The following is an 18,745-nucleotide window of genomic DNA, read 5'->3' on the forward strand; positions in this document are numbered from 1 at the left end:
TATATAGCAGGATTGAGGTCAGGCTTGACAAAGCCCTGGCTGGGATGATTTAGTTGGGGATTGGTCCTGCTTTGAGCAGGGGGTTGGACTAGATGATCTCCTGAAGTCCCTTCCAACTCTGATATTCTATGATGTATCTAGTTGGACCAGGATGATATACCTATTTTAAGGTGTCTGTAGCCCCAGGGAATCCAACCAAATGGAAACAGAAAAGTGTTAATGTGTTTGAAGTTTCCAGTAACTGATGTGACTGCTCAGTAGTGAGAAGCTAGCATAGGTGTTTGGCAGGTCACTGGTGTGTTTACAGAAAGCAAGCAGGTATTCGTGTTGCTGTCTTGTGGGGAAGGTGATGTAGGGTATTGTCTGGTCTTGTCAAGCCACCTCAGGTGATAGGAGGACTGGACATGGCTGCGATGGCTAGCTGGTTGTAGGTGGCACATATAGATTTGATAGTATGTACATTAGTAGGATGACTGTTGAACAGTGTAATTAAGAACACGGATACTATACATGCCCTGCCATGTGCAGGCATAAAATTTAGTCTTTAGTTTGAATGAAGGGTGGCTTGGGAGACAGAGTTAAAGTTGCTTAAGCTACTTTAATTTTGCATTTCCCTTCTTTCCAGTTTTGTTCTTAGAGTAACCTCTGAGTTGTCTGGCTTTCAGATGTTGTTTTTAATCTGCAATGCTCTTTTGTCCTCATAAACTACTATTATGTATATGAAACCTTGACTCAAGCCCTTCTTTTGTCTGCTGGACTATGCTGACTTCCTAAAGCCCATACCAGACCCAGAGGGACATTTAGAATCATGTAAAAACTGGATTTAATAACTAAATACAATACATTGTATGGTTAAGCACTTGAATCAAAATCCTTGCATATCTGTATTCAATAGGTCATTATTATCTGGTTGTGTTTTTGCAGGCCTCTTGCCTTATACAGTTAAACAGGGCCCAATGAGTGAGGCAGAGGAACTGTTAATTGAACAGTGAGGGGGCAAAAGTACTGTTCAGTTGTCTCTGGGCACCAGATGAAGCAGGGGTCTTGTGGCTATAAGTGTGATTGTGTTCTTGAAGATAGTGTCACAATCACCCAGATTTATGGGGACAAGAGATAAGGTTGCACATCCACCCTTAACTTTGGCATTTCCAAGTTGTGAGGGCTTCTGTGTAACTACACACTGTTAAAGTAATGCATACTGGAAGGAGTAATTTGAACTCCTTTGACATGTTGGGAACTATATTAACTCTAACCACTCAGGAAAAAATCCTGGGCTGTACTGAGAATAAATTTTCATTGAAACTCTACAGTGTGCAGCACCAGTTAAGAAAAACAAAACTGTTAGAACACACATACAGTGGGATAAGAAATCATTTTGGGAATATGATGTCATTGTATAAAGGACTTCACCTGCAATTTCTGGGCCTCCCTCTCAAAAAGAATATACCAAAATAGTGGTGGTTCAGAGACAGAGAGTGAAAATGATTAGAGGCTTGGGGAGATTGGGACTGTTCAGTTGAGAGAACAGATGAGTGAGAGGAATACAAACTAGTGAATGGAGTAGAAAAAAAGTTGATTAAGATGCCCTTCTTAAACTTTTATCATAATACAAGGGCAAGGAGACCTTCAATGAAATTGAGAGGCAGCAAATTCAAAAATTATAAAAGGAAATTATTTTCTTACTTAAGGTAACGTGAATTTTCTCATTATCCATATAAATAACCTATTTTGAATCCAGCTAAGCTCTTAGTCTCAATAGGATAATAAGTTCCACTGATTAATTATGTATGTGTGTATATAATAAATACACATTTCTTTTAAAGGTAGATAACTCCTCTTGCTTCAGGCATAAGCCAAATCACTGCTTGGGGTTTGGAAGAAACTTTCCCTTTGGGCAGATTATTCCATAATTGTCCACTAGGTGGCTGCTTGCATCTCCCTCTGAAGCATGTGATACTCGTAGCTATTGGATACAGGACACTGATTTAGGTGGACCATTGATCTTATGCATTGATAATTCCTGTTTCCAGGTAATATGAAGCTGTCTGGAATATGGATCACTGCCTTCTTACAGAATTTCCCAAATCTTTTAGTACAATCTAGAATTCCATACAAAATTGTTACACCCCCATGTGTGATACAGTAACTCCTCACTTAAAGTCATCCTGGTTAACGTTGTTTCATTGTTACGTTGCTGATCAGTTAGGGAACATGCTCATTTAAAGTTGTGCGATGCTCCCTTCTAACATCGTTTGGCAGCTGCCTGCTTTGTCCACTGCTTGCAGGAAGAGCAGCCCGTTGCAGCTAACTGGTGGGGGCTCGTAACCCGGGTGGACCAGCAGCCCCCTATCAGCTCCCTGCTCCCCTAAGTTCCCTGTGCTGCAGCCGCCCAGCAGGCTATCAATTGCAGGCTGTCAATCGCCGGCAGTTCAGCTATGTGCTGCTCCTGCCCTGTGCTGCTCCTGCCCTCTGCCTTGGAGCTGCTCCAGAGACTCCTGCTTGCTGTGCAGGGGAGGAAGGGGTGGGGGCTAATGTCAGGGTGTCCCCCTGCTCCTGCACCCCGCTTACGCCTTTTCCATATAGAGCAGGGAGGGGACACGAACAAAGACAGACAGAGAGAGCTTGGGGCAGCAGCTGCTGTCTCAACTTCCTGATCCACTTAAAAAGACAATGCACTTAAGAGTAGGTCAGCTTACTTAAAGGGGCAGTGTGCATCTCTCTCTCTCTCTCTCCCCCTCTCCCACACACAAGTGTCTGTCTGCTGTGCTGTCTCCCCTCCCTCCTGTTTGTGCTGCCTTGTGTGAGAGGCTACATCAACAACAATGTGTTAACCCTTGAGAGCTCAGCTGAGTGCTAGTTCATCATTTAGCAGCAAGGCATTCCCTGGGAAATATCCCTCCCTCTTCCATCCTCTGACTTCACCACCTCAGCCAAGCTTCACAATCATCATAGCTATGAACAGTATTAAATTGTTTGCTTAAAACATATACTGTGTGTATATCTATATAATATATTATTTTTTGTCTGGTGGAAAAAAATTTCCCTGGAACCTAACCTTCCCCCCACCCCCACCCCCGTTTACATTAATTCTTATGGGAAAATTGGATTCGCTTAACATCGTTTCACTTAGTCGCATTTTTCAGGAACATAACTACAAGGTTAAGCGAGGAGTTACTGTACTATTAGAATAGTGGGAAACAGTTGTTTACAAAAACACCCAGGAATTATTTTAAATATAGCATGGATGAAATACTATCTTTAAATGGTTATAACTGCTAAATGCAGACAGATTTTTCACCTAAACACCAAAAGGGCATGTGACCTAAGGATAATCTCTTTCCTCAGCATCAAGTTTCCCCCCCACCCTTCTACTTAGGTGCCAGAAAGGCTTTTTAAATAAATCACATCTTTTTAAATGATTTTATTCTGCAAATATGGTAAAATCATTTTCGGTCTGATTTAAAAACAAAAATAAAAAAAACACTCCCTTGGGTAGAGACCGACCAGGGGAATTTCTGACTTTAAGGTGACGATTTGACAAAGTTTATTAATAATGGAAAGCTTAAATAAATATAAATTAATGGAGATATCCCATCTCCTAGAACTGGAAGGGACCTTGAAAAGTCATCATGTCCAGCCCCCTGCCTTCACTAGCAGGACCAAGTACTGATTTTGCCCCAGATCCCTAAGTGGCCCCCTTAAGGATTGAACTCACAACCCTGGGTTTAGCAGGCCAATGCTCAAACCACTGAGCTATCCCTCCCCCCGGGAGATTCCCTTCAGCAACCTTTATTGGGGATGTTGCAACATACTCTGACTATAAGAGATATGTTGGTCCAGGTCCATGACTGGAAGTTTGACAGCTCCACTGCTGACTTGCTGTGTAATTTTGGGCAAGTCACTTCATTCAACTCTGAGTGCCTCAGTTTCTGTTTGATGAGGATGATACTGACCTTCTGCAAAGCTTTCCTAGATTTATAGATGAAAAGCTGTTATACAAGAACTAAAAGTCAATTCCTTTAAGGCCATGGGCCTTGGTGAGGAAAGCAGAGCAAACGAAATGAGTTTCTAGGCCACACTGCTCTGATGCATAATATTTGGTGCAAAAATATTTGTGAAAACTTTTCCTAAAGTGAAAAACATCCTATTTCTCAAACTAATTAACTCTTTATAATGTCCCCACAAACTTGCCTTCTAGCCAAGGATCACATATACAAAATTTCTAGTTGATCAGTTTCATTTTGTCTGAGTGGTAGAGACTTATAATGGAAAAATAGTTTTTCCAGTGATTGCACATGTGCATCCCCTTCTTGGTGTCTGTGCACATAGCACATGGCCATCAGAAACTTTTTTTCCCATAGGGCAGCTCGAGCACCCTCTGCTGCCACACATTTTGCAGGTATAAAGGGCAGAGCTGCCCCTATCCTCCCTCAATTCCTCCTTACTGCCCATGACAGTTGTTGGAGCTCCTGTTCATTGCCAGAATGGTTTTCTCTGTGCCCTGGTCACTGGGCTTCAAGCGGTGTGCTTCTTGCTCAAAGCCTATGCCATTGAGCGACCCGTACAGTAGTTGTCTTAAGTGCCTGGGCGAAGCATACATGAAAGAACAGGAAATCAAACCTAGAATGAAAAAGGATAGGGAGGTGGCGTTCAGACCACCATCGGAGCTGCCCCAGTCCAGTTTGGTGCTGAGAGCTGCAGCTTCAGTGAGACGCATGCCTGCAGCATTGTCAGAGTTCTGGCAGTGATCATCTTCACACATGCTGAAGAAGAAATAAAAGTCTTCCAAAGAGGCTCTGACCAGGAGACGATCTCCACCCTCTAGTCTGGTAAGAGAATGAGTTGAATGGAGTGCATTTGAAATCTAAGCACTCCCCCTCCAAGTCAGTGCCTAAGTCAGCACACTTGGCTCCGGTACCTTTGAGCCCACCCACCAACTTCAGCGGCAACGCAGTAAGGTACAATCTCCATGCTGGCTACCGTGGAGGGATTCAGGGTGGCAAAGAATTTGCTCTGCCTCTTGGTGCTGATGGTGCTGGCAGTGCAGGAGTTGGATCCCCCCAACACCAACACTGCAACTTGCGGGATTACACCAGCTGCTTAATTCCCAGACAGTCAGCCCAGTAGTATTGTCTAAGGGGAAGCCAGCAATGATGGTGACACTTCGCCCATCACCAGGTTCTCGGTGCTGGTTCCCAGCACCAACTGAAGCAGCCCCTCCATGGTCAGAGGAAGGGAAAACTTTGTCATCAGACTCGGAGGTTCGATCTTACATCTCACAATCCCAGAGCAGAACCCACCAGTCCCTTCTGAGATCCTCTCTCTCTGCCTACCATTGTGACCCCATGATGGGAGCTACCATGGGAATTGTCAGGAGGTCACTGGGGTCCAGCCCCATATCAGTGGCCTTTTTGGAACCTCTGGGATTTCCTCCACAGCTTCTAGATCCTCCCCTCATCATGCCTACTCCATGCCCTCATCTAGGCAGGTGGTGTCCTCACACTGAGCTGCTCCACTTTCAGTGTCCAGTACCAGGCCTGGTACTGAGCATCAAGAAGAGGCACTGGAAGCAGAGGAACAGTCTGTGGAAGAAATTCAACTCCCTCCAGTCTTGGCTTCCTCCTCGTGCTCTCTGGACGAGGCGGTTTCCTCGGAGGCAATTTTACTCCTCCTGGTGACTTTCAAGCTTATTTGGAATCATTAGAGGGTGGCTTCAGACTTGGGCATTCACGTTTGAAAAGGTCAGGGAGTCCTCACGTCTGACATTTTATTAGGGATAGGTCCCTCTAGGGTAGTACTGCTAGTAAATGAGGCAATACTAGAGCCTATGAAGGCTCTGTGGCAGACCCTTCATTGCCTCCCACCTCAAAGCAGGCAGAGTGAAAGTCCTATGTGCCGTTCCAAGGCTTTGAATATCTTTACTCCCACCCGCCTTCACGGTCATTCATCGTTACAGCAGCTAATGAGTGTGTGTAACAGGGCATCTGGCTGTGTCCCGTTGTTCCCCTCCCCCCACCCCCAAAATCAAAGGACACAAAGAGATTGGACTTTTTTGGAGGAAGATTTATTCAACTGGGGCATTGCAAATTTGAATTGCCAACCAACAGGCTCTGCTGGGGTGGTATGATTTTAATTTCTGGGGCTTCATGGAGAGGTTCAAAAAACTGCTTCCTAACGCTAGGCAGGAATTCTCTTTCTCGGTGAATGAGGGCAGGCTCTTAGTGAGAACATTGCTGCACACTGGACTGGACGCAGCATTCTCAGCATCTAGAACCATGGCTTCTGCGGTTACTATGTGGGAGATCCCTTTTGGTTACAGTCTTCTGGTTTTCCCTGCAAAGTCCAGAATACTATTCAAGACTTGTCTTTTGAGAATCCTTCTCTGTTCGTAGACCAGGTGGACAGCAAGCTCCATAAGCTGAAGGACCACCTTAAAGTCCCTAGGTTTGTACGCTCCTGCTCCAATCAAAAAGCACTGCAGATGCACCTCTGGCAGGACCTATAAAAAAAAAGAAGTCCAGGGGACATAGGTACAGACCTCCCCTTCCTTTTGCTTTGGCTCCAGCTCCAGGCCCTTCAAGACATCCAGAAAGTGCCACAGTCATTTTGGTGAACCTGTCAAGGTCACCATATCAGTCTCCATCTCTCCAGACCCAAATTTCCCCACTTTTGCAAACACTCTGTCCCACTTCCTTGGTGCTTGGTCCCAAATTACTTCGGCCCAGTGTGTCTTGAGCGCGGTGGAGGTGGTCTGTACCTTCCAGTTTGTTTCAATCCCTCCGTCCCCATCCCTCTTCAGGGACCACTCTCACAAGGAACTCTTCCAAGACGTACAATCTCTCCTTCCGTTGGGGCCTTAGAAGAGTTCCACAGTGTCTGAGGGGTGGGGTTTTATTCCCTCTATTTTTCTAATAGCAAAGGGATGGGGAGCAGGTTCTCAGACCAATTTTAGTTCTGCGTCAACTTAACAATTTCTTTAAAATGATAGTGTTGCATGGTTACCTTAGCTTCTGTTGTCCCCACAATTCAGGGAGGAGATTGGTATGCTGCCCTCAGCTTTAAAGATGTCTGCTTTCATGTGGCAGTCAACCAAGCTCACAGGAAGTACCTCAGATTTCTGGTAAATCAAAATCATTACCAGTTCACCGTACTACCATATGGCCTGTCACCAGCTCCCTGAGTCTTTACAAAAGTTATGGCAGTGGTAGCTGCATTTCTCAAAAAATTGGGAGTTTAAGTTTACCCCTACCTATACGACTGGCTTGTCAAGGGCTGATCTAGACTTCAGGTACAGTATAGTGTATAGCTCATCCAGTCAATATTCAGTGCTCTGGGACTGCTAGTCAATGCCGACAAGTCTCTCCTCTTCCTGGTCCAGAGGATACAGTTTTATAGGGGCTGTACTGGACTCTACTCAAGACAGAGCTTTTCTTCCAGACTAAAGGTTTCAGGCAATTTGGTCAGTTTTTATAGATATGGAAGCTCACCTGGTCACAACAGCATGAAATCATTTGAGGCTCCTGAGGCATATGGCCTCCTGCATTTCCTTGGTTCAATACGCCATACTGCACCCTAGAATTCTACAGGGTGGGCTGAAGTGAGTCTTTTTGCTGAGCTGCCATCTAGACTCAGTGGTGAGGGTGCCTTCCTATGTCCTCACCTCTCTAAATTGGTGGATAAGTTCCCTTTGCTGGCCCACAACAGACACTCATGTTAGTGATGGACACATATGCCCTTGGCTGGGGAGGCCCATCAGGGTTCTCTACAGACTCAGGGTTTATGGTCCCCAGAGGACTTACCTTTACACATCAGCATCAGAGAGCTGAAAGCTGTCAGACTGGCATACCAAGTGTTTCTGCCACCTATCAGGGGAAAGAGCCTGTTAGTCCACACAGACAACACAGCGGCAATGTTCTACCTCAACATGCAGGGAGGAGCCTGCTGTTCTCTACTCTGTCAAGAGGCAGCTCTGCTTTGGGAGCTCTACATTGCCAACTTGATAGATATAGTAGCTTCTTGCCTCTTGGGGGTCCAAAATAATTTAGCAGACTGCCTGAGTTAAACATTTGCAAGTTACCACAAGTGATCTCTTCATCCAGATATGGCCAGATAAATCTTCCATCATGGTGGGTTTCTCTAGCTAGACCTATTTTGCATCAAGAACCAGCAGAAAAAGTCAGCAGTTCTGTTCCCTACAGGATCACAGCCCAGTTCCCTGACAGACATGTTTTTGCTGCAGTGGTCAGGCAGGCTTCTCTGTGCCTTTCCCCCAATCCTGCGTATTCACATGGTATTACTAAAGATAAGATAAGACAAGACCAGGCCAGAGTCTAACTTATATCCCCAGTGTGAGACTCCCAACACTGGTTCTCCACTCTCCTGGCATTGTCAGTGAATCCTCCAATCTCGCTTCCACTAGACTTGGACCCAATCTCCCAAGATCATGGTGACCTATTCCAGCTGAGCCTACAATCCATTCATTTAACTGTATGGATGCTCCTGGCTAGATATTAGAGAGTGGTCTGCCTGAAAGGAGATTTAAGAGATCCTGCTAAATAGTAGGTGGTGTTTTACAAGAGCTACTTACCTCTCTAAGTGGAGACTTTTTTGCATCTTGTCTCACCAGTATGTGATACTACTGTCCCGTTCTTTGGTTCAGCATATTCTGGACTACTCATTGTACCTGAAACACCAGCTGTTGGCTGTTAGTTTGATCAAAGTACACGTGGCAGCTGTTTCAGCCTTCAACCCGAAGGTGGATAATTGCTGTATTTTCTTTAATGACATATCCATAAGGTTTTTGAAAGGCCTAATCAAATTAGATCCTCAGGTGCAAGACCCTGTTCCTCTGTGAGATCTAAATTTAGTGTTATCAAGCCTTATTGGTCCCTTGTTTGAGCATTTGGCTACTTGCTCTCTGCTGCATCTATCAACAAAGGTGGCATTTTTGGTTGCCATCACCTTGGCCAGAAGAGTAGGAGAGCTGTGTTGCCTTAATGTCTGGGCGTCTCTATACTATATCTTTTAAGGACAAGGTTTACCTGTGTCCTCATTCGAGGTTCATCCCAAAGGTAGTGTCATCCTTCCATATCAACTAGCCAATTTATTTGCCTGCGTTTTACCTGAAGCCACATTGGAGCAGGGAAAAGGAGTGTTTATGTACCCTGTATGTCAGGAGAACCCTGGCAGGCAAACTTGATGGCTTTTTTTATTGCATTACAAAATTAGTTGCTAAAAGGAATGCAGTGAATTATGTTATTCAGATTTGATACTGTGACAATATTCATTGTTGTTTTTTAAAAGGCCTAAAGGGACTGTTGTGATCGTAGAGTCAGACCTCCTGCATCAAATCCAATAACTTGCATTTAAACTGGAACAGATATGTTAGAAAGATATCTAGGGCCAGATTTTCAAAACGGCACTAAGTACATCTAAAAATCTGTCCTCCAGTCATGACTTAGACTCCAAGTGACGGAGTATCTACCACATGCTTTAGTAAATTGTTTCAATGGTAAAATACCCTCACTGTTGAAAATTTGTCTTATTTCCAGTTTGAATTTTTCTGACTTCTGCTTCCGGCCCTGGGATCTCATTATGCACTTATTTGCTACATTAAAGGGTCCTCTATTATTGGATATTTTCTCCCCCATATAGTTACTTAGAGACAGTGATCAAATCACTTCTTTGCCTAAGCTTTGAAACAAGCCAATACATTGGACTCCTTCAGTCTCTCAGGCAAACAGGTTTTCCAAACTGTGAATCATTCTTATAGAATCATAGAATATCAGGGTTGGAAGGGACCTCGGGAGGTCATCTAGTCCAACCCCCTGCTCAAAGCAGGACCAATTCCCAACTAAATCATCCCAGCCAGGGCATTGTCAAGCCTGACCTTAACCTCTAAGGAAGGAGATTTCACCACCCTCCTAGCGAAAAAGTTTTTCCTAATATCCAACCTAAACCTCCCCAACTGCAACTTGAGACCATGACTCCTTGTTCTGTCATCTGGTACCACTGAGAACAGTCTAGAACCATCCTCTTTGGAACCCCCTTTCAGGTAGTTGAAAGCAGCTATAAAATCCCCCCCCCCTTCTTCTCTTCTGCAGACTAAACTATCCCAGTTTCCTCAACCTCTCCTCATAAGTCATGTGCTCCAGCCCCTTAATCATTTTTGTTGCCCTCCACTGGACTCTTTCCAATTTTTTCACATCCTTGTTCTAGTGTGGGGCCCAAAACTGGACGGAGTACTCCAGATGAGGCCTCACCAATGTTGAATAGAGGGGAATGATCACGTCCCTCGATCTGCTGGCAATGCCCCTACTTATACAGCCCAAAATGCCGTTAGCCTTCTTGGCAACAAGGGCACACTGTCGACTCATATCTAGCTTCTCGTCCACTAACCCCTAGGTCCTTTTCTGCAGAACTGCTGCCTAGCCATTCGGTCCCTAGTCTGTAGCAATGCAGGACTCTACACTTGTCCTTGTAGACCCTTGTAGATCAGGTTTCTTTTGGCCCAATCCTCTAATTTGTCTAGGTCCCTCTGTATCCTATCCCTACCCTCCAGCGTATCTACCACTCCTCCTAGTTTAGTGTCATCTGCAAACTTGCTGAGAGTACAGTCCACGCCATCCTCCAGATCATTAATGAAGGTATTGAACAAAACCAGCCTTCTCTGAGCCCTGTCCAGTTTTTTCAACATAATTTTTGAAGTGTGGATACCATGATATGACATGATATTCCAGTAACAGTCTCACCAACACTGTATGGAGGTAATATTACTCCTACCCAGTATTCAGCACATCTGCCTGATAACTTGTACAGCTTCTAGTCACATTAGCCCTCCTAGCCACAGCATTGCATTGGGAGCTTGTGTTCAACTGGATGTTCTTTTCAGCATCTGCGTTCAAGGATGTGATCAGCCATCCTGTAAGTATGAGGTAAAAATTCACCCAACATTTCACATGCTGTATCTAAGTCCAGGGTTGAAAGTCTTTGGAAAGTTTGGGTTAATAAATGAGCTTTTGGTTCTTGGAAATCATTCTAATCCTTCTTTTGGATCTTCACATCTTCAAAACAGTTTAATGTTAACATTTAAAACATCTTCCACTCTGTTGGTCCTGGAGAACACTGATGCCTATGATTGTCTGAGGAGATATTTAACTTTACTTGAAAAAAATAATGGCGCACTCAGGTAGCGTTTGAGTTAGATAGCCGAGTGCGGTGTCAGTGCATTATTTGGATGCATACCTTATATTAGGATCCGGAAAAAAGGTTGAATGAGAAGCAGGGGAAGATGAATGTGGGAATGACTGAAAAAAGGAATTAATGAATGGTGGGGGAGGAAGGAGCTCTGAGCAGTGGTAAGTATCTGTACCAAGGAGGTGGGACTTCAGCTACTGGACTTGGAACAAGGGCATGGCTGGATAGGGTCTGTGGAGGTGTCAGGTAAGTGTTGGATAAATGCATTTCTGCATTGCATATACTAATCAGACTGATGCATATTTCATAACTGTCACCTGGCCCCAATGTGAATAGCCGTGTGTGTGTGTGTGTGTGTGTGTGTGTGTGAGATGGGGTAGACACAAACACATGGAGGGGAAGGGATCTCCTGGGGAAGAGGGAAAAGCCACATCTGAATTTGAGGGGATGTCTAAGAACAATGGGTTCTAATTCCTGCTGACTCCCAGTATCTACTGGGACTCCTGTCACCAAGCAATTCTTAAACATTTTTTAATACTTAAGGAAATTCCCAGACAAAAAAGTCATCAATCTGGAGTGAAAGTTGGAATAATCTTTGGATTAGTCAAAAATCCTTTAGGTGGCCTTTGAATTTTCTCAAGCATTAACCTGGAAGTTCCAAGTGCACGTTCCATGGGCATGTTTCATTTTGCTAAAACCCCCACAAAATATTGAAAAGTCTACAAATGAATAGTTAAGGCCACAACATACGTTACTCTGCCCCTGTAGTGGCACCCTGAAGAGTAGCCAGAGACTTAGACAGCCTTATCTTTCCATTGCAGCAGCAATCATTAAAACTTTTAGACACTATTAGACAAATGGTGTCTTGGAGCCATATGCAGTCCTTGGAAAAAAACTTTCTTTATCAATTAGTGATAAATAGCAGACAGAGGTCAATCATTTCCCCCTGTTTAAAGAGCCTATGTGCCACCAGAGATACATATGACCATAGCGCTAATGTGTCCAAACTCCTAGAGCAATATAATGAAATATGGCAAGGTTATGGAAACAATAAAAGTGTTGAGGTGATGAAGCATCATGTTTGGTATTCAAGGCACATGTGAAACCAGTTATAAAAGCATTCTCTGTACTTCTCATTTTCAACATTCTACTCAAACTGTACAAGTACAATACCTTCTCCAAAGAGGGGGCAGAGTTAAGGTGGTGGTGATCTTAACTGCTTTTGCAGACATTCCAGCACTTCCTGGTCAGCTTTTATTGTGAAGTGGAACCTTAACCTGGAAATCCCAGGTTTTCTGTCCTTTTTTCACCCCCCAACAAATAAATAATAGATGAACAAAGTTTTTTGTCTGGGAATTTTTATTTCTATTCCCATCATACCTATCTGCTTATGCCCTTTCTAGGGTGCTGTCTTGTCTCCCATTTCTCATCTCTTCACCAAGCTAAGTGGATTTAACTCTGACTCTCCCAAAAACTTGACCAGCCTGGTCCCTGGAGTGTGTCTGTGGCTCTTCTCTGATCTCCTCCAATCTGTCGCTCTTTTTCTGAGATTGAGGAGCCCACAGCTGAGCACAGTATCCCAGGTGGGGTCTCCCCAGAGACACAGAGGGACTATCCCCTCCCTGCTCTGGGACATTAAGCCTCTGGTAGTGAGGACCCCACCCTGTTAATTTTGGTACATGTTGGGGCCTGCCCCATATGACACTCTCTCTTCCCCTCATCCCGGTCCCAGGTGCCGGATGTGTTCGCTGACGTTCTATTCCAAGTCGGAGATGCAGATCCACTCCAAGTCTCATACGGAGACAAAGCCACACAAGTGTCCTCACTGCTCCAAGAGCTTTGCCAACAGCTCCTACCTGGCCCAGCACATTCGCATCCACTCAGGGGCCAAGCCCTACACGTGCAGCTACTGCCAGAAGGCCTTCCGCCAGCTCTCCCACCTGCAGCAGCACACACGGTAAGGGTGGAGAAGGCTGGGGCCTTGCTCACTGCATGTTGCCGTCATCCCAGCATGCTGCAAACACACTAGGCTGGGGTAGGTTTCAGAAAAGAGTCCTTGTGGCACCTTAGAGACTAACAGATTTATTTGGGCATAAGCTTTCGTGGGCTAGAACCCACTTCATCGGATGCATGAAGTGAAAAATACAGGAGCAGGTGACTGGGGCAGTCACTGTTTCCCATAGGCTGGGTATCTCCACTCACCAGTTCTGTAGTGGTGCTCCCAAACACGTGGGAACTGTTGCCTCAGTGAAGGTCAGGACAGCCTGTTCTTAGGGTCATCTGAAGAGAGGTGATACTTCCTGTGAATCCTAGCCTGACATTACCAGTGGGAGTCTTGAGTAGGTATAGGGCAGTCCACTTCCCCCTCACTCCCAACACAGCTCTGCCTGTACCACCACCTGTCTTGCCACCCCTCTGCTATTCCAGTCCTGGGCTTCCCACACACAGCTCTGCCAGTGCCCCTCAGTCTAGACTGTACAGCTCCTCTCTCTGGCCCCCTGGTGCAGACAGGCCTTGGTGTCATACACCCTGGGGGCGTGTGGGTTCAGTCCACGTCTGGAGTTCCTTATATGTAGCCAGGTAGCGTGGTGCTGTCCCACCCCCTTCGTGCCCTCATTCCATCCACACTAGCCAGATGGTGGTCGTGTCCAACTGCTGCTGCTCCTCCTCCTCTTCGGCAGGATCCACTCCAAGCTTCACACAGCGATTGTCAAGCCGCACAAGTGTCCTCACTGCTCCAAGAGCTTCGCCAACACGTCCTACCTGGCTCAGCACCTCCGCATCCACTCGGGGGCCAAGCCCTACAGCTGCCGCTACTGCCAGAAGGCCTTCCGCCAACTTTCCCACCTGCAGCAGCACACACGGTAAGGGCCACAAGAGGCTGGGGCCTGGCCCTAGCCCCGCCCCCCACCGCCGGCATGCACCTGTGGAGTACGCGCGCCGAGCATGCGGGGGGCGGGCAGGGGATGCGGCAGGCTGCACCCCCAGGAGGACGCGGCCCACCAGAGAGAGGATGGAGTGGAGGCTGCGCAGGAGACACTGACCACGTCAGGGCAGAGGTTGGCACATTCTGGCCTTGGGGGATCCTTGGTCTTGCACCGTGGGGGGCACAGAGAGAGAGACATTGGTCATGAGGGATCCCAGCCTGGCACTATGGGGGTTGGGCACTGAGACTGAGTGTGTGGAAGCTTTCCCTGGCATTGCAGGGGGCACAGAGACACAGATATCACCCTGAGAGGCAGAGATTTTGTGTGTGCCCTGAGCAGGAGCATGTCTCCTGGCACTGTATGGGCAGAGATGCACCTTAGTTATGTGGACGCCTATGCTGGGGACAGAGAACCTGGACATACAGCCACTTCTCCTGGCACTGCTACAGATACCAAGCTGGCCTGTCACTCCTGTCCTTGTCATCCTCTGTACCCAGCCTGATCCTATATAATCTCCCCAGTTTCTCTTCTAGCTGGGCATAGGAACAGAGCAGGGTCCCCTTGTCTCAGTAAGGTTATAGAATAGTGTCTGCGGGTAGCATCGCACCCATTCCTGCTTGAGTGGCTATGGGATCTTGTCAGGGCATCAGGTCATGGGGATCCATTTTGACTTCTTGTTCACTGCTTCCTATTTGTGCTCTTCCTCCCTGACAGCATCCACACTGGGGACCGACCCTACAAATGTGCCCACCCAGGCTGTGAAAAGGCTTTCACCCAGCTCTCCAACCTGCAGGTAAGGGTGTGAGCTCACCCCAAGCCCCAGTGGAGGGAGCACACAAGGCTGCAGGGGAGGAAAGCGGAGAAATCCAGGGAGGCTGCTCCAGGTGTGGTTGAGTTGCAGCAGAGGAGGAGACTTGCAACATTGCCACCCCCCAAAAAATAAAGCCCTATAATACCATGAGATTTTGAAAAATGTTGGGTTCTTTTCATTTGCTGTCTGGCTTTTGAGGTCACATGTTCAACCTTTTCTTCCTTATGATACTCTGGAGCTGGGGCTCTCAGGAAAACATCAGATATCATGAAACTTTTGGTAAAGTCATAAAAGCTGGTAGCACTGCCCTTGCCCCCATGGTGTGGAGGGAAAAGAGAAGAGCTGGGGGATCAGAGATGTCATGGGCTGGACTGTTGGCTTCTTTAGTGCCCTGGAAGAGGGGGTGAGCAATATGTTAAGGGAGGTCATAGGCAACACTAAATGGGGAGGAGCTATAAATAACAAGGAGGGCAAGGAATAAAGGGGCTGTGGAGGAGTTCGCTATATAGGGTTAAAGTGAATCAGGCAGTGGTGAGAGCCTAGGAGAGCAATGTGGGATGTAAGAAAGGAGTTGAGAGGAAGGGGATGGGAGTAGGAAAGGACAGAGGAGAGGGGTAGGAGTGGAGCCTGCTGAGGGTTGGGAGATTCCCCTCTTCAAATACAGCCAGTGAACCAGCAGGAGGGAGACTGGGAAGGTGGGGGACAAGAACTGAGAGCTCTTCCCCAAGGAACGAGCCCAGAGCCCAATCACTTAGGATACTGGGAATAAGGAGACCTGTGGCCTGAGACGGAGTAGGTCATGAGGGGACATCTTCAGCTCTAACATCCAATTCCTCTCCCCCCACTCTCTCTCCCTGCTTCCTCCACCCCTCTGCAGTCCCACAGGCGGCAGCACAACAAAGACAAACCGTTCAAGTGCCACAATTGCCACCGCGCGTACACAGATGCTGCCTCGCTGGAAGTTCACCTGGCTACGCACACAGTGAAGCACGCCAAGGTCTATACCTGCTCCATCTGCAGCCGGGCCTACACCTCAGTGAGTATCACTGAAGGCAGAGCAGGCATGGAAGTACTCCCCTGGTGGGCAGAGGTTTAGTCCTCATCCCTGAAGAGGTGCTGGGTGGGAGAGGTCTTGAGATCTGTCCCCAGTGGATCACTGATACCTGCTTTTCCAGGAGCTCACTCTCACCTTGATTCCTTCCTTCCTTCCTTCCCCCTCACAGGAGACATACCTGATGAAGCACATGCGGAAACACAACATCCCTGACCCACAGCAGCAAGTGGCACAGGCCCAAGTTCAGGCCTCCCAACAGCAGCACTTCCAGCCGCAGGGTGGTGGGGCAGCGGGGGGCCCTTCTGGAGACACTAACCCCCCCAACCCTCCATCCCATTGCTCCTTTGACTTGACCCCTTACAAGACTTCAGAGCACCACAAGAACATCTGCCTCACTGTCAGCACCAGCACCATCCAGGTGGAACATCTCTCCAGCTCCTAAGAGAGACTTTGACCCAGGGAGCAGAAAACCTCTCGTGCATAGCCTATGCCCGGGGGCAATGCTTGTGCAATGGCCCCTCCTTGTGCAACAGCCTCTGGCCTCTCCTTGTGCAACAGCCTCTCCTGGCAGTGTACCCTGTTAATGGCAGCCCCTGGAGTGATAGCTTGTCTTCACAGGCATCTTATGCAACAGCCTGCTCCAAAGAGGGGATACTCTCACCTGCAAGAGCCCCCTTCCTGTGCTGGGAGCCAGCTCCTCACACACGAGCCCTTGAGTTCACACACACAAGAAAGTCCTAATTTTTGCCTCCTGTATAATTTTAAAATGTGTCTTGAAGGCTGGTGGAGGGGGCACCCTCTGGGCCACACGTGGCAGGATGGGATGGAAAGAGGCTGTTTTTGTGCAGAGGGGCTTGGATGCATGCTGACAGCAGGGCATTGAAGGTTCTGACAGGGTTCACTGTGTGGGTTTTTTTTAGGATTTTCTAATGTGGCTAAAGGAAAACATTCATTCCCCTCTCTTACTTGTGAAAGTGAGGAGGGATCAGTTCTCCAGCCCTGGGCTCGGATAATTTCCCTGCTCCCTGGGTGAAAGGGAGAACTCTTGGGGACGGGAGGTGATACGTATTCCCTGGGTTTGAGATTGCCTAAGCTGTCGGAGGATGTGGGAGGGCTGCAATTTCTCTTCTCCCCCGCTGGAGAACACGGGCAGGGTCTGTCTGGTCCAGCTGCCCTGTCTGCCACCCAACTGTAGGAGAGAGACCACCCCACAGAGATCCAGGGGAGTGGGTTCCAGGTCACTGCTGGGCCTTCCCTTTGTGAATAATGCAATAGTAGCTCAGTCTCCATCTCCCCCCAAAAGAGTCTGCAGGCAGCATCAGGAAACCAAAAAAGCAGTGGGAGGATAAGAGACTGCCACAATGCTCATTGCCCACCCTTCCCATGTCCCCTTCCCAGAAACGAGGGGCAGGGGTTCTGACCCTCACCCTTCCTCTGCTCAGTTCAGCAGTCTGGCTTCTGGTTCCCAAAGCAGGAGGCGGAACAGACCAGCCTCTTCAAGGAGGCAGGAAAAGGCTAATTCCTCCTGCTCGCGTCTCACCATGGGCATTCTTCCAGGCTCCCCCTTGCCAAGACGGGCTGGACTCACATGGTAATGGTGGCCTCTTTTAGAAACAGGACCAGATGGATTCCCCAGAAGGTGGACAATTGAGGGAAGGGAACAGATACCCCCACAAGGAGAGAACCAATGAGAAGGGGGAGCCGCCAAGAATAAACTGAAAGCCCCTTGAATTTATTAAAAAAAAAATCTATTTCCTATCCCTGGCCCGCTCTGTTCTTGCTGTAACTGTTTCTATCTCTGTGTTTATAAAATGCATTATCCAGGCAAATTTTTATTTTCAATCTTTGTGTCTCCATCTCCCCTCCTCTTTCCTCTTTTTGTCTTTGAGTTTTTTTCAACACCCCCTTTTTTGGTCCATATGGTTTCTGGATTATCATGTAATTATCTGTCTGGCTTTTAATTGGATCATGAAGGCTGGCTCAGAAGAAAGAGAACAAGGAAGTAAGAGAAAAATTATTTATTGAGATTAAACCCAAAAACCCCAAGATCCCAAGTTTCTGTATAAACTACTGTGGGAGGGTGGGTGTTTTACAACATTGTATAGAAAGAAATTGGTGTAAAAGGCTTACTGGGGCATTGAGGTGCTGGTGTGAGCATGAACATCTTTTTGCCCCATGCACAAGGTAAGCGGGCAAGAATTGTGTGTTCCTTCCTGTGTCCACCAGCGTATCTATGTGAGCAGCTGTATAAATGTGCATCTCTGCCTTTGAGTGTGAACAATTCTGACAAAGAGGAACATACTCCTCCCTCTGTGTGCTGGGCATGAGTGGGCTGGAGTTGTGAGCGTTATGTCCTTATGCTCCTATGCATGCATTGTATCATCAAAATTTAGTCTGGAAGGGACCATTAGATCATCTAGTCTGATCTGTATATTGCAGACCATTACGTTTAACCAGTTACCCCTTTGTGGAGCTCAATCACTTTTGTGTTTGGCTAAAGCCTATCTTCCAGAGAGGCATCCATGCTTGATTTGAAGAGGTAGAGAATCCACCACTTCCCTTGGTAGTTGGTTCCACTAATTACCCTCAGTGTTAAAAATCGTGCCTAATTTCTAACTTAACTTAGTCTAGCTTCAGGCTCTAGCCAGCAGTTCTTGTTTATGCCTTTCTCTGCTAGATTAAAGACCCCATTAGTACCCAATATTTTCTCCCCATGAAGATACTTTGATACTGAAATCAAGTCACTCTGAGAAGATA

At 47.0% G+C, this 18,745-nt stretch overlaps 1 protein-coding gene across 9 annotated transcripts in view; it reads left to right on the forward strand.

The window, feature by feature from the left end:
- ZNF384 (zinc finger protein 384) overlaps positions 1 to 17,817 on the forward strand; it is a 33,471-nt gene extending 15,654 nt beyond the window's left edge. For 7 of the 9 annotated variants that reach the window (XM_034787380.1, XM_034787346.1, XM_034787362.1 and 4 more), the window contains 5 exons: positions 12,929 to 13,153; positions 13,878 to 14,060; positions 14,838 to 14,916; positions 15,812 to 15,970; positions 16,158 to 17,817. In XM_034787380.1, coding sequence (XP_034643271.1) covers positions 12,929 to 13,153; positions 13,878 to 14,060; positions 14,838 to 14,916; positions 15,812 to 15,970; positions 16,158 to 16,430 — 919 coding nt within the window. In that variant the 3' untranslated portion in view covers positions 16,431 to 17,817. The remainder of the gene's footprint in view (positions 1 to 12,928; positions 13,154 to 13,877; positions 14,061 to 14,837; positions 14,917 to 15,811; positions 15,971 to 16,157) is intronic. The other 2 variants (XM_034787410.1, XM_034787401.1) reach the window with 1 other exon arrangement.
- Positions 17,818 to 18,745: the final 928 nt, after the last annotated feature.

Source organism: Trachemys scripta, chromosome 1, assembly GCF_013100865.1.
Source record: "Trachemys scripta elegans isolate TJP31775 chromosome 1, CAS_Tse_1.0, whole genome shotgun sequence".
Classification (NCBI taxonomy): domain Eukaryota; kingdom Metazoa; phylum Chordata; order Testudines; family Emydidae; genus Trachemys; species Trachemys scripta.